The sequence below is a fragment of the Panthera onca genome, chromosome B2 (genome assembly GCF_046562875.1).
Source record: "Panthera onca isolate mPanOnc1 chromosome B2, mPanOnc1 haplotype 2, whole genome shotgun sequence".
Classification (NCBI taxonomy): Eukaryota; Metazoa; Chordata; class Mammalia; order Carnivora; family Felidae; genus Panthera; species Panthera onca.
The window spans coordinates 40,955,477-40,982,536 of NC_138343.1; the positions used below are offsets into that span (position 1 = coordinate 40,955,477).

The following is a 27,060-nucleotide window of genomic DNA, read 5'->3' on the forward strand; positions in this document are numbered from 1 at the left end:
GCTTCTCTTGTTGGGGCCGTACGGGATCAGAAAGCTGAAGCCTAATAGTTATTGCCGGGCATCAGCTGGCGCATAAACATTGACTCTGCCCTCCTCACCTGACTGCAGTTGTGTTCCTTGAGGCCAGAGACCTGCCTCCTACCAAGATGGTCTAGATCGTTTCTCACCCTGACAGACTCAATCCAATTCTTGTTCGTATTGAAGGTGCCTCTGATTTGAGCAGCGTTGGGAGGGGAGGCCATGAAACTCTAAGCCACTGCTAATCTGGTCACTACCTGGATGCCCCTAGGGCAGTGGGCAAAACAATGCAAAGCCCCCAACAATTGGCAGCCACCTTGTGGTGCTTCACCCACTCAGGGCGACACCCCTTGAACCACAGAGCCCCACATGTTTGTATCCCGTGCCAAGGTGGCTCTGAGGCTCTGTCAGGCGGCAGTGGGACAAAGTTTCAGACCTCAGGGTCTGTTCAGAGAGAACCGCTGCTCTCAAGATGGCAGAGATGGGGTGAGTGGCACTTGGCAAGTCCACGTGGCCTGTGTGAAGGATGCCAGCAAAGACCCTGCACCAGGTAGGAGATGTCTGGGATGGCCCGTAGATCCTAAAAGAGAAAAAAATAGCTCGAACATAATAATGACAATAAATGACTGCTAAGAGTGCAGACTCACATAGTGCTTAACTTAATACGTGCTAGGCACTCTTCCAAACAAGCCAAATTTATTAACATGTGACTTTACTTTTCACAAGCCTGTGAGGTAGATACTGTTATTAGCACCATTTTACACAAAAGCGGAGGCACCGAGAGGGTCGACAACTTGGACAACTTGCCTGAGGTCCTACGCTCGGTGAGTGGGAGAGTAGAAATTGAATGCAGGCAGCCTGGCTCCAGATTCTGAGCTCTGGCCCCATCTTCAGCCTGCCTGTATGTGGTAGGCCAGGGCCTTAACATTGTGTAGCTCTTCAGACATCCTGGAGGGCGCTGCATCTTTGTAAAGCCTTGCACGGCAAAGAGCAGCCAGCTCATTTTGCATATGGGGAAATGAAGGCCTGAAGAACACAGTGACTTTTTCAGAGCCAAGTCTAGGATGCAGGACTTTGTGCATTTGGTAGTTGACACTCGTTTGGCACCAAAGTCAAACTCTTTGAACCTTCTATGAACAGAATGGCCCTTAGACAGATACAAGCAAAGTGGTTGCCTTTTCCCTTTGAAAGAGGCCAAAATCTTTGCGGTCTGGTGAACGTGGGAATTTTATGACTTTTCTGGGTATACCTCAGACCTTGCAGTAGGCTCTTGAGGGCTGTGTGGAGGCCTGCTCTTGGAATGTCATGGTCCGAACCCAGGCCTGGCCCCTTGTGGAGGTCAAATGCTTTGCCCTTGTGTAAGGAGCAGCACACAGAGTTCCAGAAGCACCGGGACTGCTGGGTCAGGGGTTCTGGAAAGGTTGGGTAAAAATTGCCCCGCTGTCTTCTTGCTCCTGGCCTAATGGCTCAGACCATTTTTAGATGTCAGGAAGTATAACAATATGGTACATTTATCTTGGTGAATAATGGATGAGCCCTGGGAAGGTACTGTGCTTTTCCTGGTGAATTATTTACCAGGAGCCTCTAATTTGAGGGCTCTCCATTATAAATGGCCTGAATCTGGTATATAGAGAGCCCCTCCTCCTACTCTGCCTCCCCCAGGTCTCCCACGTACAGGAGAGCTGTAACCTTTCGTGTCTAGTGATATATTGGGTAGCCCTGTGGCCGAGCTGGGGACTCGCTGAGTTTGGAGCCCCTGAGGCTGCTGGGAGGGGTGGGGAGGACCTCCCTACTAGAGACACAGGGACAGACCTGCCAAGGGAAGTTGGGGTAAATGTGGGGCTGGGCCCTGCTCTACAGGTGTGAGGAACCCTAGGTATGCCTACATGTGGGTATATTCGTGTGCTGTACGTCTTTGTTTTTCTTGTCCCTTTCTCTAGACCTCTGTGACTCTGTTATTCTGTCTCTCAGTTTGTTTGTGTCCATGTCTCTCTACCTGTTGACTCTCCTCTTCTCCTCTCTCAGGGCCTGGGTCTCTCTCTCTCTCTCTCTCTCTCTATGTCTCTTCCTCTCTAAGTCTGCCCATCGCCCTCTGTCTCTCTGTTAGTTGTTAGTCTCCCTCTGTCCATCTGTTTGTCTCTCTCTGTTTCCTTCCCTTTTTCTCTCTCTGTCAGTCTCCCTCCAGCCCCCTTCATCTCATCTCCCTGTCTCTCTCCATCAGTGTCTTCGTGCCTCCCCCTTTCCCTCTCTCCTGCTTCCCCTCCTCCCTCCCTCCCTCCTTCTCTCTCCCCCCCCTTTTCCCATTCTTCCTCTCTTCCTCCCCCATTTTCCCCTCCCCCTCTGTCCCTCTCTTTTCCTCCCTCTCACTCACTCACTCTCTTGCTGTCTCTCTCTGTCTCGCTGTCTTGCTCTGTGACTTTTAGAGGTCTGTAAGAGGCACCTCCTGGAATGGAGGGACAGCTAATTCCAGACTTAAGTGAAGCCAGATCTTGGTGCCTTCCAGACCCTGACTCAAAGATTGACAGAGTAGGCATGAAATAAACTTTAGGTCTTTGTCATTTTTTTGGCTATTCAATTCGGTTATTGCATCAGCCACCCTTAGGGGCTTTTTTTTTCTTCAGCTATTTGTGAGTGCTTTGTGTTTTATAATGTTTTCTCCCCAACAATCCCTAGGCTTTAAGCATCTGGTGATGAGTTGCAAGTTTTTGCTGCTTTTAAAAATAACTTACAAGGGATTGTTTCTATTATTCATCAGTTTGTGTTTTTTCATCTGTTTTACTGATTTGGAGATCGAAATACTCATTTTGCCATCTTTCTCCAGAATGCCTTCTCTAAACAGCTGATTTTTTTAAATGACTCTTTTTTGGGTTATTTTCCTTAAAAAATAAGGGAGCAAATCACCAGCAGAGACTTGCAGTTAAGAGATTAAATGAAAGAGTAAAATTGTCTGTTAGAAAGTTTATATTTTAAGCAGTAAAATAAGGTTTATAAGGAGTCTAAGAAGTATGCTATGGTTTGATTCTAACTCAGCATCTGGCCGGCCTTCCGCTTCATGCCCTGTCCATGGCTCCGCCTCACCTTGCGACACCAGGCCAGACCCCGTCACATCTGAGTAATATTTGAGCAATATGTTCATGGCTGCAGGATTTGGTCCTCACTACAAGATAGCCTTCCTGTCCAAGGTTTTCTCCAGCCATACGTGCTGGAGGTGGGTAACAGGAGAGCTTTTGGTGGCAGGGGCTGATCTGTCTTCACAAGGAGAGCAGTGGGCACTGTGGACAGACCTGCCCCCACACCTGTCACCAGCAGCCTGGACTCCAGGAGGGCACCCTTGCCTCCTCAAGCCAGTGGTTCTTTCAAGCGTCCTCCCTCAATCTGGATCCTTTGTGTCTCAGGTTGAAGCCTGAAGCCTAAAGCTTGCAGCATCCCTTTAGAGGACTCTCCCTCCCTGGAGAGAAGGGTTGGTTTCCAGAAACAGCTGTTGGCCGGACAGGTGGAGGAGGAAAAAAGAAAAGAAGGCTGGGGGAGGGGCAATTCGAGGATGGTGTCTGCTTCTGACTCCTGAGCCCTGCCTTGTGCCCTGGCCCTGAGGGGACAGCCAGGCTGCCGTGGGTGTTGTCCAACAGGGTCTCCTGCACGCTGCCTAGGGGCACATTCGTTTCCTGCACATGTGTTAGGCATCGCCGCGTGTCACCGGGTGTGTGGCAAATGCAGCCCACTGCCGCAGGCCCTGAGTGGCTCGTGCTTTCCACATCACACATAGCAAAGCGATTTCCTCACATTCCCCACTCTTGTCTGCTCCGGGAAGTGGTTTGCAGAGTGCTTCTAAATATAAAAAGTATGAGACCGACTCTTTTTCTTATCCCTTTGAAACCAGCTGAAAGTCCAGCCTCTTTAGTGATTTTTTGGGTTTATAGGGAGAAGAAAGGGAAGCAGGGGTATGTGTGTGTGTCACCAGGCTCTGAGGACACCCAGCAGACAGTGGGACTAGGTGCAGTGATAGAGGCCAGGGTGCTGGAGGCACACAGAGAGGAGGAGGGTAGAGGCTTGAAGACCGATCTTCAAACTATGGACAGCTGTGTTCAGTCACTTACTTGTTCAGAAAAAAAAAAATCTTCACTTCTTCCCTACCCGAACCCAACTGTATGTTTACCTATTGGGAGGACGATAGGAAGGAGGTAGGAGATGACCACAGGGAAGGATCTTCAAAACACAGTGCTAAATGGAAAAAAAGTAAGAAGCAGAGTGAGAGATAATGCAAGACCACTTACGTAAGTTAAAAATACCCGCCCTTGAAACAGCAATCACATTTTCCCAGAGCACATGGAGAGAAAAGGATTTACATTAAACACGATAGAATGGGTGGGGGAGGGTGTGGATCAAAAGGAATAAGTGAAAGAAGAGAAGCAGCCAGCGTGGCATCGTGGAAAAAAACGCAGGCAGACAGACGTAGGGGCAGGACAGATCTGGGGGTAGTTTAGACTCTGCCATTTACTGGGATAGGTTTGACTTCAGTTTCCTCCTCGGTACAACGAGGCTGACTCGTGTTAAGGATTTCCTTTTTTTTTTTTTTTTTTTTTTTGAGCTCATTTATTTTGAGAGAGAGTGTGTGGCAGGTGGGGAAGGGGCAGAGAGAGAAGGAGAGAGGGAGAGACAGAATCCCAGTGCAGAGCCCAATGCAGGTCTCGAACTCCTGAACCTCGAGATCATGACCTGAGCTGAAGTCAGATGCTTAACTGACTGAGCCACTGAGGCACCCCAAGGGCTCTTTAGATTAGAAATGAGCCTGTGCATGGGGCCAGCAAGAAGCAAAGGAGCTAAGGCAGTGATGTCTAATGGAGCTTTTTGTGGGGACAGAATGGTTTTATATCTGCACTGTTCAATACAGTGACCTCTAGCTACACACAGCGCCTGAGCACTGGAAATGTGCCTGTTGCTGCAAAGGAAATTAATTTTCAATTTTGTTTCATTATAATTAAATGACATTTAAATAGCCCCATGTGGCCAGTGGCTACCATATTGGCCAGAGCAGGTCTAAAGGATATTTCAACTTCTTTAGGGGTAAGGAAGGATTTTCTTCATTGAATGGAGTTGAGACCACTCTACCCAAAGGGCAGGGAATCGTGTCCTCCCTTCCACAGGGAATTTGGGGTGAACTGCTGTGGTCACTCTGGTTAGGTCTAAGATTTGTGCTCACTGCTTCATCAGCCTCCCAGGGCTGAGGCAGAGATGGGTAAAAAGAGCTCAAAAAACAGACTCACAGGGGCGCCTGGGTGGTTCAGTTGGTTAAGCCTCTGACTTCAGGTCAGGTCATGATCTCACAGTTCTTGGGTTCAAGCCCCGCGTTGGGCTCTGTGCTGACAGTTCAGAGCCTGGAACCTGCTTCGGATTATGTGTCTCCCTCTCTGCCCCTCCCCTGCTCGTGCTCTGTCTCCCCCTGTCTCTCAAAGCTAAATTAATGTTTAAAACAAAAACAAAAAAGAAAACCGACTCACAGAGTTTTCTGAGCCTGCCTTGAAAATTAATATAAACTAAGGCTAGGTCTCACCAGTTGCAAGGCTGTAGTCCCCGGACTGTCACTTAGTTCACTCCCTGCCTCCACAAGAAAGAGCACAGGATGCTCACCAGGCTTACCTGGGGCCATTCTTGCTGTGGTCCCCGAGAGCCCTCGCCACCACACCCGGGAGTCTAATGAATGGTTGGGGAGCCTGCCGCCAGAGGGTGGGCTCTCTGTCCCCTCTGGAGTCCTGAGTGCACTGGCTGAGCACCCCTGAAGTCTTCCTGGGACTGAGCCCTGGCTCATTTCCCAGTGCCCTGGTCCAGCAGCTCTGTCCCCTTGCTTGCAATGTATATTATTTCCTCAGGCCTCTGACTGGCGTCTTCAGGAGACACCTGGCTGCTGTCTCTCCTTTTTCCTTGGGGCTGAGAATGCATCTGTCCCCAGGCACAGGGGGTGGAGAGAGCTCCTGATGCTCTCTCATAGTTCTCCCTCTCCCTCTCCCTCTGCCAGCCTGGCTCTCCCTCCCAGACCCCCCCATTTACCAGGCCTTTGGACTCCCCAGGGATCACCTTATCTCCAAGGACATTTTAATCTGGGGTCCATGGTTCCCTAGAGCTTCTGGGGTTTTTTACTTCCCTGAAACATACGCAGACTTTTGTGTGTCTGTACCTGATAGGTATTTCATTTGAATATCATTGACTATCCCAGGAATCCAAAAGAATCACTAAAATTGGTATCAAGGCTGCCATTTTCCAGGAGAGGAAACTGAGACTTGGGGAAGAAAGTTAAGTTGGCCACGATTGGATAAAGGTAGATGTAGGACAAGATTTCAGGTTAGATAGACTCTTCAGTGACTTCATTCCCCTCTAAATGCTTGTGCGGTATTTACGGTGCCCAGGCACTGTGAGGGGGCACAGCCATATCCCGTTGGGCACGAATGTCTGCCCTCCCCTCAAGTGTACAGTCTACCTTGGGGGTACAGCTCTCAGTCACAGCACAGATGGCAATATCAGGGGTGTCCCAGGCAGTGAGCTATCAGTGAGAGTGTGTGGCCAAGGCAGAGGCGGCATCTCTTGGGGAGCCCGGCCTTAGGAATGGGAGCTGCTTGTCAGAAGTGGTGCTGGGCCCCCGTTCTCAAGCCCCAGCTGCCTCCGACCTGCATACCTGCCATATACAGCATCTCTCATAATCCTCCTGGGCCCTGCCCTGCCCTTATCTCCCTGGGCTTTGGGAGCTTGTGCTGGGGGTGGGGGGTGGGGGGTGGGGAGGGGACTCTGAGGAGTGAACCCTTTGTTTCTGTAGCTGCCTTTGAGGCTCTCTGCAGCGAATCCAGTGTGAGGTCTTGGGGGCTGTCCAGGGCATCCTCTTGTATTTTTAATTTTACAGATAATAAATCTGCCTGGGAGGGAGTACTGATTGGCTCGGGCTACTCTGCTTGTTAGTGGTTGTATGGAGACCAGAACCCAGGTCTCCCCACCCAATGTTCCTTCAGCCTGAGCACATCACCTCATGTGGCTGGGCGTTTAATTTGTTGCTGCTTCCTTGAAGACATCACAGCCATTTAAGGGTTACCAAGGGTGAGAGAGGTGTCCCAGATATGGTCCTCCCGGCCCCAGCAGAAAACAGGCTAGTTCCAGGGACCAACAGTGTGGCCGCTGGCTGGGGAGCATTTTAAGCCTCATTTGTTGGTGTATTTGTCCCTCTGGCTCAGATGCCACATGATGCTGGACACAAGGACCTGCTTCTGCCATCAGAGGTTGACCTTCCCCTCCAGGGCCTCCCAGAAGCTGGCGGGACAGGTCTGAGTTGTATTTTTCATCTAAGGTAGGCAAGTTGGCCTGTTAGGTTGTTTCTGCCCTAATCCCTGGTGATTTTGTTCTGTTCCTCTAATCCGGATGTGGGAGCCTCTCCAGACATTTACAGTTAAATCCCAGGATGGGAAAACTCAGCTGGGTCCCTGGCTCTGCTCCCTCCTACACTGTTTAGAACAGGGACTGTGATGGCTTGCAGAGGGCTGCAAGGCTCCTGTCCATGAACCTAGGGTCTTTTGTAGACCCTGGAAAGACAGAAGGGGGTAGAAACTCTGTGCTCTGCCTCTGGGTCTCGGAATGCGCTATGACCGATTTTCAGTGACCCTCTAAATCCTTATTTTCCATCACAGAGTCTGGGTTGCTGGTGCTGCAACCACATACAGTATCTTGGTGGTACACTGGTGGTAGAGAAGGACATTCCAGATACCCAGATTCATAAATACCACTGTAGCATTCATGTTTCTGCTGGCCTGGGTGAGTGGGATCGGGGATAGGGTAACTGAGCTCGCTGTTCATCCAAGTGACTTACTCCTACAGCAGTTGACATTTGTTCTTCAAAAAAAAAAATTACAAATGTGTATGCGCTGTGGACCTCTGGAGTGGTTCCAGAGCAGGGGAGAGTATGCTAGTTAAATGCCGGAAGGTCAAGTGTCTCTGGTACAGTGCATTGACCCCTTGGGGAGGAGGTGTGGTGCAGGGACTCTTGCTGGGTGCCCTTAGAGTTTCTGGATGGAAGGGACTTGTGAGGAGGGCTGTCCTTGTGGATGAGGGGACCTGGAGCTGCTCTGGTTCCCGGAGCGTTTGTGGCTCTTGGATTGAGGGTTTCTTCTGCTGGCCTGTGTCCTGATGCTGTTGTCCAGAGAGGGCACAGAGTGTTGTCAGCCTCTGCCTCACGGGTTTATGTGCCCTGACAGGAGCCACCTCAGCCTGGGCACTGGGAGCTACCTGGGAGTCCGGATGTCCCCCAGCAGGCACTTAGGCTCTGAAGCCAGAGACTCGGTCTTAGGTGTGGAGGAGTGGGCCACTTCTGTATGGCTGATTGGATTTGGGGGTGATCACTCATATGGTCACACACTGCTGTGCAAAATGCCCATGCCAGGGCCAACCAGGGTCTTGGTATTACAGCCCGGTCCTGAGGCATCTGCCTGAAAGATGGAATTTTCTTTAGTAAGAGAGGACAGAGGTAGAATCAGCTGGCCAGGTTTGGCAGGTTCTGAGGCCTATACAGGTCCTGGGGTGTATTTCCTAGGTCAGGAGGACCAGCCCCTGTGAGGTGGATAGTTGAGTGGCCCAGATGGATACTTGGACCAAAGTAGCTGAAATTACTTCAGAGCAGAAAAACTTCCTGCTGCTCTCTGCTCTCCAGAAAATCATGTTTACACATATGTGTGTGCACCCATGCACACTTGGACACACATGGATTTACTGGGCCTGGAGCCCAGAGAGCAGCAAGGAGGGCAGGCAGCAGACCAGACGCTTGCTGGGGGGTGGGGAGCAGAGTTGGTCTGCTGCCCACACAGCCTTTCTCTGGGGGCTGAGGCCAAGGCACAGGCAGAGCGAGTGTCTGCATAGAGATGGCTGTTGGGGAGCCAAGGAAATGGCTTGGAAAATGTCCTTATTGGCTATTTGCAGCTCCAGCTTTGTTGGGGTCGGCACCTGGTGTGGGGCAGATGGTTCTGCCTGCTTGTTGTTGTTGGCGGGGGGGTGGCTTTTGAGCCCTCTGTGCCCAGCGGGGCATCCTCATACCCTCGTGTGCTTTGTGCTGTGCTACGGGCTTTGTATAATGTGAACCCACTTAACTTCATGCAGCCTGAGTGGTAGGGGCGGGGTCTCCATTTCACAGCTCGGGGAAGCGGGCAGAGAAGCCAGGCTGAGGTGGCATGGCTGGGAGGGCAGGAGCGGGGCTGTTGGGCAGCGCTGAAGCGGGTAGCCTCAGGGGCCACGCTGGCCGTGTGTTCTGTGAGGGCCTGAGTAGGAGGCGTGATGCGTGGTGTGGCTGGACGGTGAAAGAGGGGGTGGCTTGGGGAAGCCCAGGGCCAGTATGAGAAGGCCTTCCTCGGACCACAGCCCTGGGGGCATCCTCAAGTCAGAGGTGGTACAGGGACAGGAATGTGCTGGTGACTGTGCCACCTTGGGGGCAGGTACCATCCCAGTCCCCAAAAGCCTTCCACTCTCTGTCACTGCTGTCCTCCCTTTCATGTTGTTGGTGTCAGCCGAAGCTTCTGAAAAGTTCCTCACCTCCCAGCCTTTCCTTTCTCCTGGAGTCTGACATTTCTGCCAGGGACTCCTCAATCTGCCCTGGAACCTCCTGCCCATTCCCCGACAGCCCTCCCCTCCGCCTGCGCCCCGCTCCCCAGCAACACAACAGACCAAGCTCTCATGCAAACTGTGCAGAATGGGCACACCTCCGACTGCCTTCTCAGCAAATGCGGGTGCCACGGCGCTGGGCCAGCCTCCCGATGGCGGCTCAGAGCAGGGGCTGGGGGCTTGGAGTGGCTTGGTGGCTGTTCTCCCTGCCTTTTATAACATCTAAAGTCTGCCCCAGCCAAGCACTAACCAGGACCTGCTGTGAGCTGACGTCAGGACAGAGGGCCCCGAGGGGCCAGCTTTGATGTTTCCCAGGCCCTGTCGTGGGGGCGCAGGAGGCTCTGAGTGGCAGTCTGGGAATGCAACATCTCTCACCACAGCTACAGAGCAGCCCTAGCGCCAGGAGGGGATGCCGGAGGCTGAGCTGGGGTCCCTCTGAGTCATGCCATTTTTTCTTCCAGCTCAGGTTTCTGTGGCCAGTGGTCTGTGGTTCCTGCAAGCCTGTGGCCCCTTTCCCTCCATCCCACCCCCACCTGGTTATTCCCCTCAAACTTGTCTGTTGTGGAGGTTCCTCCCCCATCCAGGGGCTGGGAGTGGTCCTGGGCCTCTCGAGGGGGAGCTTTCTAATGTTCTTAAAATGGGAGTCCTTGGGCAGGAAGGGTGATAATGGAAATAGTAACAGTAGCTACCATTCACCGGAGTAGCTCTGTCTGAGGCTTTTCACACGAATTACAGCATTTGTGACTCATGACAACCTCATGAGAGAGGCCGAGGGAGCTGAGGCATAGACCATCTGCGTTCCTTGCCCAAGGTCAAACACTAAACATGATGGGCAGGATTTGAGCCAAACCTGTCTGATTCCACACCCTTAACTAATACTCCTCTGCATGGGTGAGGCTCCTCGATCCCCACGTCTGTAGAAGCTGAGCGGGGAAGTGAGGACTCACCTGCACTTGGATGACAGGTGATCTCTCTTTGGCCTTTAACAAGCATCCTGGAGTTCTGGGTCAAGAGTCCCAAGAATTTGGTGAGTTGCATTTGCAGAGGTCCACTAGGGCATCAGTCTGAGTCTTCCCATCTGTATCATGAGAGGTGGTCCGGAAGTGTTCCAGATGCCTCCATGTTCACCAGCTCTTGCCCCACACTTCCTTTAAGGTGACCTCAGTCAGCCAGTTAGCCGAGTGCCTTTGTGTGTCTGGCATGGTCTGCAAGAGGGGTGTCCACCTCTCTACCTGGCCTCAGGAATGGAGGCCCGTTGTGGGATCAGCTATTTCCAGGGTTTGTTTTGAGTTCGTGGGTGGGGCTGGGAAGAATTTGGGGCTGGAAGCTGGCTTCCTTGGATCATGGTCAAACTAGCTGTTTGATTTTGAGCAAACAGCTTAATTTTTCTGGGCCTCAGTTTACCTATCTGTTCTACAAAGGCGTTGTACCAAGCTGCCGGCGGTGGGGGGGGGGGGGGTGGTGGATGGTGCACAGGGCCACGTTCCTGTGTGGTGATTAGAAGTGAATGGGGTGTTTGGGATGTCAGGGTAGCTGGGGGTACTTAGCAGTGCCCAGAGGACAGATTAGTTAACTTGCACAGTGGGTGGGACAACCCAGCATTGAGGGCAGTTATCACACCAAGAGAGCCAGCAGTGCCTGACTGAGCAGTAATGGGGTGCTCTGAGCACCTTCCAGCTCCCTGAGTGTCCTGTGGGCTGGCACTTCTGGGAACATTGGGAGGTGGACCTCCTCATCTGGACCTCACTCTGAGAGATCCTGGACTTGTCTTAATGCTGACTTTAGGAGGACATGGTTCTCATGCCCTAGAGCCAAACTCCACCTTCAGGGACTTGAAACAGCAGTCTTTGGGCCACAGTCTCCATTGCTTTGGGAGGGGATGGCAGGACCCCCTCAGCCTCTTCTTGCCCTTACCAGGCCCAGTTTGATCAGAGGCAGAGGCTGCTTCTTCATGTAGCCGCCCCAGGTGGCCTATTTCTTCTTCTCGGAGGGGCTGCACGTCCTCTTCCGTGTCGTCACCCACCCCTGGCAGGCGGGCTGGTGTTCCAGACCCAGTGGCTCAGGGCCTCTGCAGGGCACCCACGTGGGCCAGAAACAAAGCCCAGTGTGTTACTCCTGCTGTAGCCCTGCCACCTGCCCAGCCCTGCCCTCCGCCTCCTCGACCCATCTGCTCCTCAGCACAGGTTTCTCACTTTCCTTTGTTCCCACTGGCTATGGCTCCCCCTTAGTTTCTGGGGCCCCCCTTCCCTGTGGGTGCTCCTTCGGCCCCAGCCAGAGCTGAAATGTTGTGGTGCAGGAGGGGGTTCAGATGAAAACCCGGAACCACTTGGCTTACCTCTCAACTTGGCATAGAAAAGTCAGCCCTGCCACACAGATTCTTAGAGATAGAGGGTAGGACATGGGGGTGGCCCTAGCATGTCTTTGGCAATAGCTGCAGATCTAGGGAATATTGGCTTCTCCTGTGATGGGGCGAATTTTCCCAAGGAAGTCCATGGTGGGAGTGCAGGGGCATCTGGGTGGCTTAGTCAGTTAAGCGACCAACTCTTGATTTCGGCTTAGGTCAGTATCTTATGGTTTGTGGGTTCGAGCCCCAAGTCGGGCTCAGTGCTGACAGTGCAGAGACTGCTTGGGATTTTCTCTCTCACACTGGTACTTTGTCCCTCTCCTACTCACATGCACACTCACTCTCTCAAAATAAATAAACTTAAAAAAAAAAACAGTATAAAAAAAATCCAAAGAAGCCTCGGGGGGGGGGGGCTAAGGGCTACAGAGCACCTGTGGGTGGGATTCAAAGCCACCTCTGATGCGGAACTCTCAGTGGGACTGTGAGTGGGAGTAATCCTTCCAAGATGCTCTTTGGGTCATGACTTAACTCTGCTCAACATCCTGGATTCTGAAGATTGATGGGGAGGGTTGCCTGCTAATGTCCCTTGCTCCTCTGCCTAGCATCAGGACCTGCAGGTCTGAACCTTCCTTTAGGGAGCCTCCCTGGTGTCCCCAGCCGTTGGAACTCCCTCTTCTTTCTGTGCTCTAGAGGCACTGACTACTCACACTGTTCGTTGGGCATGAGCCTTGCCTTGTTGTGTATGATTGCGCTGTGCCCCCTACTGACTGATGTGTCATGTCTTTGTATCCTGCAGAGCACACGGCACAATTGAAGAGTTTTTCAATGGACACTTGGCACTTCCAGTCTCATGATCCTTCTGTCCTGAACTTACTGGCCACCTCCTGTGTGCATAGCCCCTTTCGTCCTGTGCACAGAGTGATGGGTGATCTGTGTTAGGACAGTGACTGTAGGTCCTCCTGACTGTACCTCTCTCATGTCCCCATCCGCAGGTGCCCAGGCAGCCATCGTCTTCATCAAGGAGCCTTCCTCCCAGGATGCACTGCAGGGGCGCCGGGCACTGCTCCGCTGTGAAGTCGAGACCCCAGGCCCAGTACACGTGTACTGGCTGCTGGATGGGGCCCCTGTCCAAGACACTGAGAGGCGTTTTGCCCAAGGCAGCAGCTTGAGCTTTGCAGCTGTGGACCGGCTGCAGGACTCTGGAGCCTTCCAGTGTGTGGCTCAGGATAATGCCACTGGAGAGGAGGCCCGCAGTGCCAACGCCTCCTTCAACATCAAATGTGAGAGCCAGGGCGCTGTGCTCACTCCCTATAGACCTTCAACTACTGAGCCCTGCAGGACCCCTCCTTTCCCTCAGCTTCTCCCGTTTCCAGTTGAATGGGGGCAGGCAGAGAGCAGTTGTGGTCAGTTCTTTGAGTGGATAAGAAAAGTTTTATTTTTTCCAGAAGATTTTTTTTCCTTCAAGTCTAGAACCCTTTATGTGTTGGATGCTTTTGCAAATGGCAAGGGCAGTGAGGGCCAGTGTGGCCAGGCATCAGAATTGTCTGCCACAGACTGGATGGGCCCTCTGTTTCTGGCCCCTCACCCCACCCCGTCTGTAGCCGCAGCCTCGTCTTTGCAGGGCTTCCCTGCACTGTCTCTCATCTCCAGAGCCTGCAGGTTGTGTCCTTTTCTGCTTGTCTTCCTTCCCCTCTGCCTTCCCACACTTGCTCTGCTCTGCCCCTCACTCTGCAACCGTGGCCTCTGCTACAGGGATTGAGACTGGTCCCGTGGTCCTGAAACATCCAGCCTCAGAAGCTGAGATCCAGCCACAGACCCAGGTCACACTGCGTTGTCACATTGATGGGCATCCTCGGTAAGGAGATGACTTTGAGAGTGGGGATGGAGAGGGTTATTCTAGACAAGTAGGGATATCTTCCCAAATCCTGGACTCTATTCATTCTATAGCCACCCCTGCCCATATGCCTCCCCACACAAGCCCCTAGTGACCTGAGGAGAGGTGGCATTGTCCTGCGGAATGATCCTGGTTTCTGGGAGCTGAGAGCTGTAGAATCTCAACCTGATTATGCCCCTGAATTGTTGTGTGCCCTTGTGCAAGTCACTTCTCCTCCCAGGCCTCAGTTTCCCCACTTGCAAACTGAGGGGTCTAGCCTCTAGTCCTGTATGTTGTCCACTGGTCACCTGAGTACCCTCTGCCTCCCTGCTGCTGATCCCCTTGGCCTGCAGGCCTACCTACCAGTGGTTCCGAGATGGGAGCCCCCTCTCTGATGGTCAGAGCAATCACACGGTCAGCAGCAAGGAGCGAAACCTGACCCTCCGGCCGGCCAGCCCTGAGCATAGTGGCATCTACTCCTGCTGTGCCCAAAATGCCTTTGGCCAGACCTGCAGCAGCCAGAACTTCACCTTGAGCATTGCTGGTGAGCCTGGGGTGGGGATGGAGAGGGCACGGCAGGGATGCGAGGGGCCTCCCCACTCTGTCTGCTCATGCACCTGTGCTTCTCCCACCCCAGACGAGAGCTTTGCCAGGGTAGTGCTGGCGCCTCGGGACATGGTAGTGGCGAGGAATGAAGAGGCCATGTTCCACTGTCAGTTCTCAGCCCAGCCACCCCCTAGCCTGCAGTGGGTCTTTGAAGATGAGACTCCTATCACTAACCGCAGTCGGTAAGGCAATTGGGAAGGGGCCTTCAGGTAAGGTGTTACAGGTTGTGTACTGTCCCAGTGCATTCTCTAAAAGAAAGTCATTAGTATTGCAGACATCCTAGATCTATATGTGTGTTACTTCGAATTTCCAGCAGATGGCAGTAGAATGTTTTGCTATTACAAAATGAGTCCAACAAAGGGAAGAGTCTCCGGAAAGGGCATCTTCCCATTTGCACCACGGCACTGTATGAGCTAGTGGTGGCTCCGTTCTCTTCTCTCCCCTCCTGCCTATATGGGTCTTCTGGGATGGGGAGTAGAGACCCAGGGTTGGAGGGACACAGGGGACCTAGATAACCATAGTCTGGATGGGAAGGTCCTGAATGGTAAGGATATCTTACCCCCCCCCCCCTGCCCCCCCCACACACGCACTTTTTGGAGGAAGCAGTCACTTCCAGAATATGCTGGAAGGTCCAGCTCCTTTATGTGGACTTTTGTCCTTACCCAGGCACTATGAGAGCAGAGAGCACCTTTGCAGTGCCGAGTGTGGCTGTGGTCCTAGGTGGGGGGCTTGGATCCCACCTAGCTTCAGCCCTGAGGAAATCATCAGCGGTTTTGATCTGGTGTGGCCCAGGGGCTTCTGACTACTGGGGCTGGGTGCCCTAGTGGCAGGCCTGTCTTAACCCTGCGGGGAGGTGGGCCTCTGTCTCTCCAGGTACATGCTGTTGATGACTCACTATCTCTCACTGACACTGTTGCTCACCTTGCCACCCGGAGAGCTGAGTCTCCTGTAGGTGGAGCACACCCACACACACACGTGAGTGAGTGCACGCATGCACGTGTACACACACGTACACACACACACACACACACACACACACACACGCAGAGCAGTGTGACATGTTGGCTTCCTTATCCCTGTCCTCTTCCTGGCTGATTCCTTCCTACATCTCTGACCATTGCAGCATGGGGTTCCATCTCATTCCCTTCCAGAAGGATGCCCGTGGGGCCACTTCTTCCAAATAGCATTCTCTCCTCTTTGTAGTCCCCCACACCTCCGCAGAGCCACGGTGTTTGCCAACGGGTCCCTGCTGCTGACCCAGGTCCGGCCCCGCAACGCAGGGGTCTACCGCTGCATTGGCCAGGGGCAGAGGGGCCCTCCTGTCGTCCTTGAGGCCACGCTTCACCTGGCAGGTAGGTCCCTGGGTCTAGGGTGCTGAGGTGGGGGCCACCTTCAACCTCGTTGGCACGTAGAGATTTAGGCTCCTGATTCCACCCAGAGTGCAGAGAGAGAAAGAGGATGCTGGGGGCAGGAAGAGGAGATGCAGTGTTTTAAGGGAGGGTTTGAGCTGGAAAGGGCCAAAAGCTTGCCCTGGGACCACATGAGGTACCCTGAGACCCACAGTAATCGGGTTGTTTGCCTCCTGCTCCCATCCCTGCAGAGATTGAAGACATGCCACCATTTGAGCCACGGGTGTTCACAGCTGGCAGCGAGGAGCGTGTGGCCTGCTTGCCCCCCCAGGGTCTGCCAGAGCCCAGTGTGTGGTGGGAGCATGCAGGAGTCCGGCTACCCACCCGTGGCAGGGTCTTCCAGGAGGGCCATGAGCTGGTGTTTGCCAGTACCACGGAGAGTGATGCTGGTGTCTACACCTGCCACGCAGCCAACCTGGCCGGGCAGCGGCGACAGGATGTCAACATCACTGTGGCCAGTGAGCATTTTGCCCTGAGGGGTGAGGCGAGGTGGAGGGGAGCCCAGGTCCCCTGAGGCCTTGCTCTCTGGGTGCGATGTACAGAGGCTTCCCTGGTGCTCACCTGCGGCCCTCTCAACTATGGACCTTGCTTGCTTGGGATTCCGTTGGCTGCTGGGAGGTGACAGTGGAGAGCCAGGCACAGAAGTCGGGGTGACAGCCCACACAAAAAAACAACCCTTGGGCTGGAAAGGAGGAGCAAAGGATTGGGAGTCTAGAGACCCAGGTCCCACTCTTTCCCTGGTGCACAGAGCAGCGATGGGTAGCAAGCCACCTGCTTTGCCAGGGCTCAGGCTCCTCATCCATCAAATGGGATTGATAACCCACTACTTACCCTACAAGGTGGTCAGAAAGATCAGATGTACTTGCAGTCAGCTGATAGGTTGGCTGGTGGCTAGCTGGTCCCCGGTGGCTTCATTTGCATGTTTCGAAGTTGACGGAGGATATATCTACCAGAGTGCCTTGGTTGTCTCCCCCGTGGCGGCTCCAGCAGGCCAGCTCCAGCCTCTTCACATGGTGGCTGGGGTTCGAGAGGCCAGTAGTGGAACCTGGAAGACTTCTCAAGGCATCAGCTTAGCAGTTGCTCAGTGTTTCTTCCACCGTGTTCTGTTTTGGGCCAGGCAAGTCACCGGCCACATAGACTCTAGGCAGTAGAGAAATAGACTGTCTCTCTTTCTTTTTTTAAGTTTACTTATTTGTTTTGAGAGAGACAGTGCAATCAAGGGGGGCAGAGAGAGAGAGAGAGAGAGAGAGAGAGAGAGAGAGAATCCCAGGCAGGCTCTGCTCTGTCAGTGCAGAGCCCACGCGGGGCTTGAACCCACAAAACCGTGAGATCATGACCTGAGCTGAAATAAAAAGTTGGACGCTCAACCAGCTGAGCTACCCAGGCGCCCCTAGACTGGCTCTTGGTGGGGAAAGTGGCAGCAACACATTACAAAGAAGCAAAGGATGGAAGAACTGTTTACAGTCCTCTTTGCAAACAGTCTGCCACAAGTCAGACAGGAAGTCCTTACAGGGTTTTGAGTCGGAGCGTGACATTCTCAAAAAATCACTCTAGCCGTTCTGAGAATACCAGAATGTTAGGGGCAGGAGTCAAAACAGGGAGCCCAGTTAGTGGATGAGTGTAATCATCCAGGGGCAGTGTTGAAGGGCCTGGAACAGAAGTGGTAGCAGTGGAGGTGAGAGAGATGGTCAAATTCAGGAGTTTCTGGAGCCAAAGTCGATAGGGCTGTGGAGAGGGAAGTCAAGGCTAGGTTTTGGCTTCTACTGTTGGCTGCATAGTGGCAATGTTGACCAAGACAGGGAAAACTGGGATGAGCAGGTTCTGGGGGAAATGATTTGTTCACTTTTGTACATAGAAAACCCAAGAGGCTTGTTGGATATCCAGTCAGAGATGGCAGTAGGCAGTTGGATTTGCAAGTCTGAAGCTTGTATGGGGGGAGGTCAGGAGTCAAGGTATAGGTTTGGGAATCATCTGCTCATATGGCATTGAAGGCCACAGATTGGCTGAGATCACTCAGGGGACAAGTATGGCTAAAACAGACCAGGGGGGCACCTGGGTAGCTCAGAGAGTTAAGCGTCCCACTTTGGCTCAGGTCATGATCTTGCGGTTTGTGGGTTCAAGCCCCGCATCCGGCTCTGTGCTGACAGCTCAGAGCCTGGAGCCTGCTTCGGATTCTGTGTCTCCCTCTCTCTCTTCCCTTCCCCTGCTTGCTCTCTGTCTCTGTCTCTCTCTGAAAAAATAAATAAACATTAAAAAAAAATTTAGAACACACCAGGGATCTGAGGACCAGGCCTTGGAGTGTTCCAGTGTAATAAAAAGAGCAAGGGTGTTGGAGTCCTGTAGACCAGGGATTTGAATCCTATCTCTATCAGGTATTAGCACATCACTGTTACTTCTTTAAACCTCTGTCTTTTCAGCTGTAAAATGGGTATAGGAATACATACTGAGGGGGTTTATTGTGACTGTTAAGTAAGACGATGTTCAAAAGGTGCTGCCCATAGACCTTCCCTAAGGAGTAGTTGCCGCAGTTTTCACCAGAGCAGGTGGGCTTCTGAGCTCAGGGTTGAGTGTGCTATTAGAGTTTTTAAGGATCGGATCCTTTGGTTGTGCGAACATGTTAACTGGTCTTCTGTTTTTTCCTTGTACCTCTAGCTGTGCCCACATGGCTGAAGAAGCCCCAGGACAGCCAGCTGGAGGAGGGCAAGCCAGGGTATTTGCATTGCCTGACCCAGGCCACACCAAAACCCACAGTCGTCTGGTATAGAAACCAGATGCTCATCTCAGAGGTGAGAACGTGGTTTGCTGCTGGTGGGAGAGGGCACTGTGGTCACCTGGCTAGCACTCCTTCCCCTGAAACTGCCCTCGGGGAGACGCTTTTGGGGCCGTGGGCAGAGTCCTCTCATAGTCACGTAATGCGTGCCGCAGGACTCACGGTTCGAAGTCTCCAAGAACGGGACCCTGCGTATCAACAGCGTGGAGGTGTACGATGGAACGTGGTACCGCTGTGTGAGCAGCACCCCAGCCGGCAGCGTCGAGGCCCAAGCCCGTGTGCAAGTGCTGGGTGAGTGTACGTGAGTGAAGAGAGCTCCCGGCCCAGTGGGCAGGAGAGCAAAGGGGAAGGAGCAGCAGGGGCGTGGATCTTCAGGCCTGCCCTGGCCTCTCCAGCTGCCTCAGTTCCAACTCTTTCTACTCACCCACCCTCCCTCGACTGACACAGAAAAACTCAAGTTCACACCGCCACCCCGGCCGCAGCAGTGCATGGAGTTTGACAAGGAGGCCACGGTGCCCTGCTCAGCCACAGGCCGAGAAAAGCCCACTATTAAATGGATACGGGCAGGTGGGTACCAGGTGGGCATGGGGTGGGGGCAGGTAGGACAGCCTACTGTCAGATGTGTGCATGTCTGAGGACCAGCCGAGAATCCAGCACCGTGCCAGGCATTGTGGGAAAAACCAGAAAAGTGGGACCAATTTTAGGCCAGTTAGGAAGAAAGGAGCCAGACACACCCGAGGTTGGGTTATGGCCTTAGACAACACGAGGCAGCAAGGGATAGACTTGGTCCAGACAGCGCTGTAAAGTCCTCCTTCTCACTTTCAAAATAGTCATCCTTTGGGACATAAAAGTAACAAGACAAGGGTCCCTTTAGAAAATTTCGGGATGGGGGGTGCCTGGGTGGTTCAGTCATTTAAGCATCTGACTCTTGATTTTAGCTCAGGTCATGATCTCAAAGTTGTAGGATCAAGCCCCATGTTAGGCTCTGTGCCTAACGTGGAGCCCACTTAAGATTCTCTCTCTTCCTCTCCTTCTGCCCCTCCCCCACATGCATTGTCTCTAAAAAACAAAAAAAAGAAAAGAAAAGAAAAAATTTGGGAGGCAAAATGCAGGATCCCATCATCCATAATCTTTGGGTGTGTTCCCCTTTCTTTTTCTATGTGTATCTTTCTGTTTGTACATAGCAATTTTATTAAACATATAATTTTCACTTATTAAACTTACATGAGTAAGTTCTGCTCACTATAGAAAAAGAAGACCCACTTAATTATGTAATTTTATACCCTTTTTTACTTAATGTTGTCAAGCATTTCCACATACTTATATACATAAACATTGGTTTTGATGATTGTAATAATATTCTGATGATTGGAATCACTGTAATTTACTTAAATATTCCCTAAACATTGGAGATTTGGGTTGTTAACCATCCTCCCTCTTCCCCTCTCTCTTTCTCTGTCTTTCGCTCTCTCTCTCTTTTTATTGCTGCAATAAACATCTTTAAGCCAAAGTTTTTTCTGGATTTGGGTTTATTTCCTTTGGGAGAAATTCCCAGAAATGGAATAATTACGTATAAAAGGGTATGCACATTTTTGCAGCCCTTACCATGGATTGCTAAACTGTCAAAGGGCTGGACCAGCTTTTACATCTCCATGAGTAGTGTGAATGAGAGGGTAAGACTGTAGCTTTTGAGGAGGAAGTGGGCTCTCCCTGCTCAGGTGGTCTGGTGGAAGCTTTCTGTGGGAAGCGGGGCTCTAAGTGGATCTGAAGCCTGGATGGTGGCAAAGAGCAGGAAAGGGTTCTAGGAGTGAGAAGTGGCAGGCAGTGAGGATGAGAACAGGGCAGAGTTGGGGCCCAATCAGAAGTCCAATTTTGCAAAAGTAAAATGTTGTGTAGGGCAGTGGAAGGAGGTAGGACTGAAAAATTGGGGAAGGAGTAAGTAACGGGGGCTTCCCAACGCCTGGTTCAGGAGTTTGGACTTTGTGGGTAGTCAGGAGCAATGGCATGATTTTGAGTAGAGGTGAGTGACAGAGCGCATTGCCAGTCACCCACGTGACTCTGGCCAAGCCTGTGATTTTCCCTTTGTTGCAGATGGAAGCAGCCTCCCGGAGTGGGTGACAGACAATGCAGGCACCTTGCACTTCTCCAGGGTGACCCGTGATGACGCCGGCAACTACACTTGCATCGCCTCCAATGGGCTGCAGGGCCAGATCCGTGCCCATGTCCAGCTTACTGTGGCAGGTGCGACCGTGGCAGGGCCCTGGGGCTGGGACTGGCAGGCCCCATGGGGCAGCCCGCACCCCACCAGCCCCATTGCTCACTGCTCCCTACACCTTTTTGGGCTCTTCCCATCTAGTTTTCATCACCTTCAAGGTGGAACCAGAGCGCACGACTGTGTACCAGGGCCACACAGCCCTGCTACGGTGTGAGGCCCAAGGAGACCCCAAGCCACTCATCCAGTGGAAGGGCAAAGACCGCATCCTGGATCCCACCAAGCTGGGACCTAGGTAGGGCCGTCTCCCTCCCCTACCTACTGCACCTCTCCTGCGGCCGGTCTGCCCAGGAGCTGGCAAGGTGTGCAGTGCTGTGGCTTCTCTCCTGGCAGAATGCACATCTTCCAGAATGGCTCCCTGGTGATCCATGACGTGGCCCCTGAGGACTCAGGCCGCTACACCTGCATCGCAGGCAACAGCTGCAACATCAAACACACGGAGGCTCCCCTCTATGTTGTGGGTATGTGCTGGGGAGGGATGTCCTGCACAGGAAGTTGTGGGGCCAGACTTCTTTCTCTTTATTTTCATTGTCATCCCCTGTATATGGAAGACACTTAAACCATTTTTGTGTTGGGGGCTGGGATTCAGTGGTGTCCCCTCCACCATGCCATGGCATAGTGTCAGCTTCCTTGCTTAGAGCTGGGCCGTTGTTGATTTCACATGCCACAGCTGGTGTTTGCGTGTTTGTGTATGTGTGTGTGTGCGTGCACACGCACGCAACTTGGGGAGAGGCATGGGGGTAGTACTCTTGTCCTAAAATGCTTCTTCCCAGGTCTCCTTCAGCAGCCGCACGTATATCTGGGTGGGCAGGGAGGGGAACAGGCCAGGGGACAGCAGGAAAGGGTTCCTTTGCTCTGGAGGCCCAGAGAGGATGATGTGTCAGGTAAAAGGTTCTGCCTAGAGTCAGGAACTCTCGGGGTTCAGATCTGGCCTCTCCTGCTAACCAGCTCTGTGCCCTTGGAGGTGTTACTTCCTCTCTAGGGGCTTGTTTCTGTATCTGTAAGATGAGAGTGGTTTCAACAAGAAGTTCTTAAACTTTTGTGGTTTAGCAGCAGAACTGTTTTTCTAGACAAAATATTCTGTGGAACTTACATGGGAAATAGTGAAGTGATAAGGCCCGTTTGTAGAAACATTAGGTGTGAGGCAGGAGTCAGGGGATCTTGCATCGTCTCCCCCACAGCCCTCTCTCCCTCAGTTTCCCTAATGATTCCTGGCTTCTCTTTCACTGGAATAGAAGATCCTTTCCACAAACACATTTCTTTAAGAACTTGCTCTGTGTCAGGCAGTGTCTCAAACTAGAAATTCCCAAATGCTGCTCTTCAGGGCCTGGCTCAAGATGTCAAGTCACGTAGGAAGCTTATTAGCAATAGTGCAGGTTTGTGTTGACATCTTGACAGATGTGTTTTTTTTTAAATGTGTGTTCCTAGCTTCATGTTCAGATGCACACCAGCTTGGGAATCACTGGCCTCATGTCCTTCAGAACTCTTTATGACCTTGGTAGGGCCCAAGGACCCAGCCCTGGTTAAAGCCAGTGACAGTGGTGACCCCTCCTGGTTTTCTGGTTTGGCCAGACCATCGAGGTCGTCAGGTTGTCTCTGCGTAGGGTGGGGAAGGGCTAGTTGAGAAGTAGGGCCGGGTTTGCTTCACAGGCCCCTGCCCAGACCCTTCTTTGTGTCTCTCAGACAAGCCGGTGCTGGAGGAGTCAGAGGGCCTGGGCAGCCCTCCCCCATACAAGATGATCCAGACCATCGGGCTGTCCGTGGGCGCTGCTGTGGCCTACATCATTGCCGTGCTGGGTCTCATGTTCTACTGCAAGAAGCGTTGCAAGGCCAAGCGCCTTCAGAAGCAGCCAGAGGGCGAGGAGCCCGAGATGGAGTGCCTCAATGGTGAGGGGCGGTGGTGTGGAGGTGGTGCCTGTGTGCAGGTGCTGAGCGCCCTCCTGCGGCCACAGAGAGAGCTGCAGCGCTGGGCAGCCTGGGTCCTGGCCAAGCTGCCCCACCCCTAGCTGGAAGCCTGGAGTTGGCCCATTCCCACGGCCGCGGTGTCTGAGCAACCTGGCTCAAGACTTCCTCGCTGGAGCTTCCGGGCCAGCTTCTGTGTTTCCCTGCCTTCTCCGTGCACTACTAAACCGCAGATGCAATTAGTATACACATTCATGTTTCTGTTGCACATCCTGTCTCCCAGTCTGTCTGTTTCCCTTCTCCTGGGTTTCCCCCATCAGTTTAGGTGTTCAGGAGCAAGGCCTGGGGCTCCCTCACTCTGATTTCCCCTTTGTGCCTGTTTAGGGCTTTGCACGGAGGAGGCCCTACGAAAGCAAAAACGCTTCTGTCAACATAGTGTCCAGGGACCAGTGGTTCAGATGAGACTTGTACCCTTTGTTCTGTTTCCGAGGTTGTGATCAGCTGCCTCAACACGTGGTTATGATTTAAGGGATGCCTGTTCGCCCCTTCCCCATCAGTTCATCAGTTGGACTGGCCTTTTTGTGTGGGACACCATGATTGGACCCACTTTGACAGAAGTGGAGGTTTGGGGGAGAGGAGTGAGGTCCCCATGGTGGCCAGAGTGGTCTCATCCTGATACCCCCTCCCCCTGCCCCCCCCCCACCCCCCCCCACCCCGCCCCACCATGCTCCTTCTCTTCAGGTGGGCCTTTGCAGAATGGGCAGCCCTCAGCGGAGATCCAAGAGGAAGTGGCCTTGACTAGCTTGGGCTCTGGCCCTGCGGCCACCAACAAACGCCATAGCACCAGTGATAAGATGCACTTCCCGAGGACGAGCCTACAGCCCATCACCACACTGGGTGCGTTGCCTTGGTCACAACTATCCCTGCTTCTGTCTTGAGGTTAGGTTAGGGCTGGTGGCTCTGCAGTCCCTAAAACTTAGGACATTGGAGCAGGGGGCGAGAGGCACAGGGGAGATAAGTGCAGTGTGTCCCCAGTGCCTGTACGTGCCTTACCTCCACAGTTGTGGTCATTCCTGTACATTAATTACTTGACGTTTCCTTTAGATTAACTGATTTGAAACAAAACAAAACTTAACAGGAGTTAGTTTTGTTCTAGGAGAAAATGTGAGAAATTACAGATCTGTGGGAGTTAAATTTTTTCTGAGTGTACATTAGAACATGTACCTGTTGACCTATTTATCAAGAGCCACCTAAAATTCTCAGACGAGCCTTCCTTTGGAAAATGCTCGTTACGAATTCCACCCTTCATTTTACACGTTGTACACAGTTTCATTGGAGACTGTGAAGCCCAGCGTGAGGTAGGGAGGGGTTTGCTCAGGGTCACACGGCACAAGTAGGGCCAGCGCCCCATCCAGCCGGGTGGGGCACAGCAAAGGCTTCCCTCTGTGAGAGGCAAGGCACCTCCCCAAGTCAGAGGCTCCTCTGCTTGGGCGAAAGCAGCTGATGGATTCGGACCTGCACCCGCAGGGAAAAGTGAGTTTGGAGAGGTGTTCCTGGCCAAGGCCCAGGGCTTGGAGGAGGGGGTGGCGGAGACCCTGGTGCTTGTGAAGAGCCTGCAGAGCCGGGACGAGCAGCAGCAGCTGGACTTCCGGAGGGAGTTCGAGATGTTTGGGAAGCTGAACCATGCCAACGTGGTGCGGCTCCTGGGGCTGTGCCGGGAGGCCGAACCCCACTACATGGTGCTGGAGTACGTGGACCTGGTACGCTGGGCTGCGGGGGGAGGGGACCTGGGAGTCTAAGGCTCTGGCTGGGGGTGGGGCACCACGGGAGCCTCCTCTCACATGGTCTCCGTCTGCCTGCCCTTGCCTCCTTGAGACACTCAGCCTCCGGTCCCTGCCAGCTCTCTGACACCTGCCTGTCCATCTTTCCTGTCCTCCAGCCCCATGCCTGGGGGTCTGGTCCCCGGTTCTTCCCAGCTTCTCCCTCTGTGCACCACATGGATGCATTTCAGGCCTTCTTCCTTGACTTGGGTTTTCTTTGGTTTGTCTTTTTTCCTTCTCTCCAGGGCTCATGAGCCTTTAGGAATAAACTTAGCAGGACTGGTTTTCCTTTCTGGCATCCCGTACCATCTCGGGCACCGGTGTGAGCCCAGTTGCCAGCCTTCTCTTCCCACCTCAGTTGCCGTGTCCCATTATGCCTCTTACTGTGCATCCCTCCCCCCCAACCGATCAAAGCCTTATTCCCTTGGTCCTCAAGCTGCTGCTTGTCACACCCTCGCCCAGCTCACAGGAAGGGGAGGAGCAATTCTCTTTCCATTGGCAGCTGCTTATGAGTACTTTATGGATGTTTCTGCTGCTGCTGTTCCTTCCCTCCTCCCTATGTTTATCAGATAATAACCCCCTGGGGGACAGGGGTTCCCTCTCAGGTCTGTGAGGCTCCCTGAGGGCAGGGGCTTTGTCACCCACCTGTTTGCAGCTCCCCTGAGGGTAGGAATGGCAGTTCCCCAGTCTTTCTGACTGAGAGAGCTTCTAAGACCCATTTTCTATATATTTTTAAATTCCCACTGGACTTCCTGCAAGGGAGTGGGGGTGGAGGTTCAGGTCAGGGCTTCTCACCTGCACAGGTAGGCACTCTGTGAGCACCTGCTTGGTTTGATGCTTTGGAGATAATAGTTGGCCTCTGACCTGACAGCGATGCTTGGCTTTTCCCTCAGGGAGACCTCAAACAATTCCTGAGGATTTCCCAGAGCAAGGATGAAAAACTGAAGTCACAGCCCCTCAGCACTAAGCAGAAGGTGAGGACAGGGCGGGAGAGGTCCCCAAGGGTGGGCCAGCATCATGGGCAGTCATCATAACAGAGGTGCCACTGACAGAATGCTCCCTGTGGACCAGGCGGGACTTTACATGTGTTATCTCTGTGATCACAAGTGTCCTCTGAAACAGATGTCATTTTGTAGATAAAGAACCTGGGGCTTGGGAGAGGTTAAGTGGCTTGTCCCAGATCACATGGCCACCAAATGCCTGTGTGTTGCTGTGGTGCCTTCATCTCGAAGGGCTGCTCTTGGCCCTTGCTGCTAGAGCAGTATGTCTGCCCCCTGCAGTGAACACTGAGCTGGAGGAGCCGCAAAGGGGACAGGCAGGGCAGGGTGTGGCCCCGAGAGTGTTTCATCAGCCTCTGAGTGTGGAAGTCTCTTCTGTGAAAGGGCTGCCCGTGTTTCACTCCCTGTGGTTTCACACTCTCGCTCTCACTTGGGTTGTGGGCTCCCAGCCTTTCCTTCCGGTTCTCTTCCTGCCTTCCAGGCACAGATCCCTGGCTGGGGCCCCATGGTGGAGCAGACCTGGCTTGAAACAGTGAAGCAGGGAAAGCTTGCCTACTGCCCCTGCCCTCCTCAGACGATACCTTGATACCTTCTGTGGCCCAGCTCTTCCTGCCCACAGCCTCCTTCCTTCCCCTCTGAAATGGATCCGCCTCCTTCCCTGGGACTGGGCATTCTGCTACTAAGCTGATGGCAAAGTCACCTCATAAACCAGTCACAGTGCAGGGCAGGTAGGCAGTGACTGCTAGGGCCCTCCCTCCCAGGTGACCATTCCTTGCCTTGTAGGTTGACCCAGGTCACAGATTCAGGGGCAGGAAAGAAAGGTACGGCTGGTTGATCTGTAAGGGGGATGGGACCCTGGCCACCCCTGGGGAAATGGCTCTGCACCCTTCAGGCTGGCTTCCTCATAATTTACCGAAGCCCACATAGGACAAGTGACCTGGCCCCAGGTCACCCAGAGCTGACCTCCTGATACCAGGCCCCTGTCTCCACCTCTCAAGCTGCAGGAACTGTCTGCAGTGGCTGTAGATGGAAAGCCACAGGACAGGATGTGCTATTCAGCCTAAGTAGGATGTCAGGGCCCCAGAGTTCACAAATCAGGACATGCAAGGAGCCAATGAGTCTTTACTGAGCCAGTCGTGGCCCTAAGGGCCCTTGGGGCTGCAAAATTGAAACTGCCAGGCGTCCTTGGGGCATTTAGGATCTAGTAAGGGAGCTTGGGAAAATGAATATGGCATGTGCCTTATAGACTTCAGGTATTACACGGGAAGTGAATGACAGACATAAATTAAGAGACATCGAAGACATGCATCCTTTAGGTGGACAGACGGTGTGGTTAACAAAGAAGGTTTCCTGGTAGAAAAGTAATTTGAGTTCAGTTCTCAAGGAGAGGAAGTAGTTGAATGGCAGGAAGGGAATGGCTTCAGGAAAGA

At 53.0% G+C, this 27,060-nt stretch overlaps 1 protein-coding gene across 1 annotated transcript in view; it reads left to right on the plus strand.

Annotated features, from left to right (window-relative positions):
- PTK7 (protein tyrosine kinase 7 (inactive)) overlaps positions 1-27,060 on the plus strand; it is a 62,654-nt gene that overhangs the window by 24,159 nt on the left and 11,435 nt on the right. The window contains exons 2-17 of the mRNA XM_078446899.2: positions 12,973-13,260; positions 13,733-13,835; positions 14,207-14,397; positions 14,491-14,641; positions 15,663-15,811; positions 16,060-16,326; positions 18,521-18,654; positions 18,794-18,929; positions 19,086-19,205; positions 20,730-20,879; positions 20,995-21,145; positions 21,244-21,371; positions 22,594-22,797; positions 23,554-23,709; positions 24,340-24,572; positions 25,526-25,606. Of these exons, the coding sequence (XP_078303025.1) occupies positions 12,973-13,260; positions 13,733-13,835; positions 14,207-14,397; positions 14,491-14,641; positions 15,663-15,811; positions 16,060-16,326; positions 18,521-18,654; positions 18,794-18,929; positions 19,086-19,205; positions 20,730-20,879; positions 20,995-21,145; positions 21,244-21,371; positions 22,594-22,797; positions 23,554-23,709; positions 24,340-24,572; positions 25,526-25,606 (2,642 nt within the window). The remainder of the gene's footprint in view (positions 1-12,972; positions 13,261-13,732; positions 13,836-14,206; positions 14,398-14,490; positions 14,642-15,662; positions 15,812-16,059; positions 16,327-18,520; positions 18,655-18,793; positions 18,930-19,085; positions 19,206-20,729; positions 20,880-20,994; positions 21,146-21,243; positions 21,372-22,593; positions 22,798-23,553; positions 23,710-24,339; positions 24,573-25,525; positions 25,607-27,060) is intronic.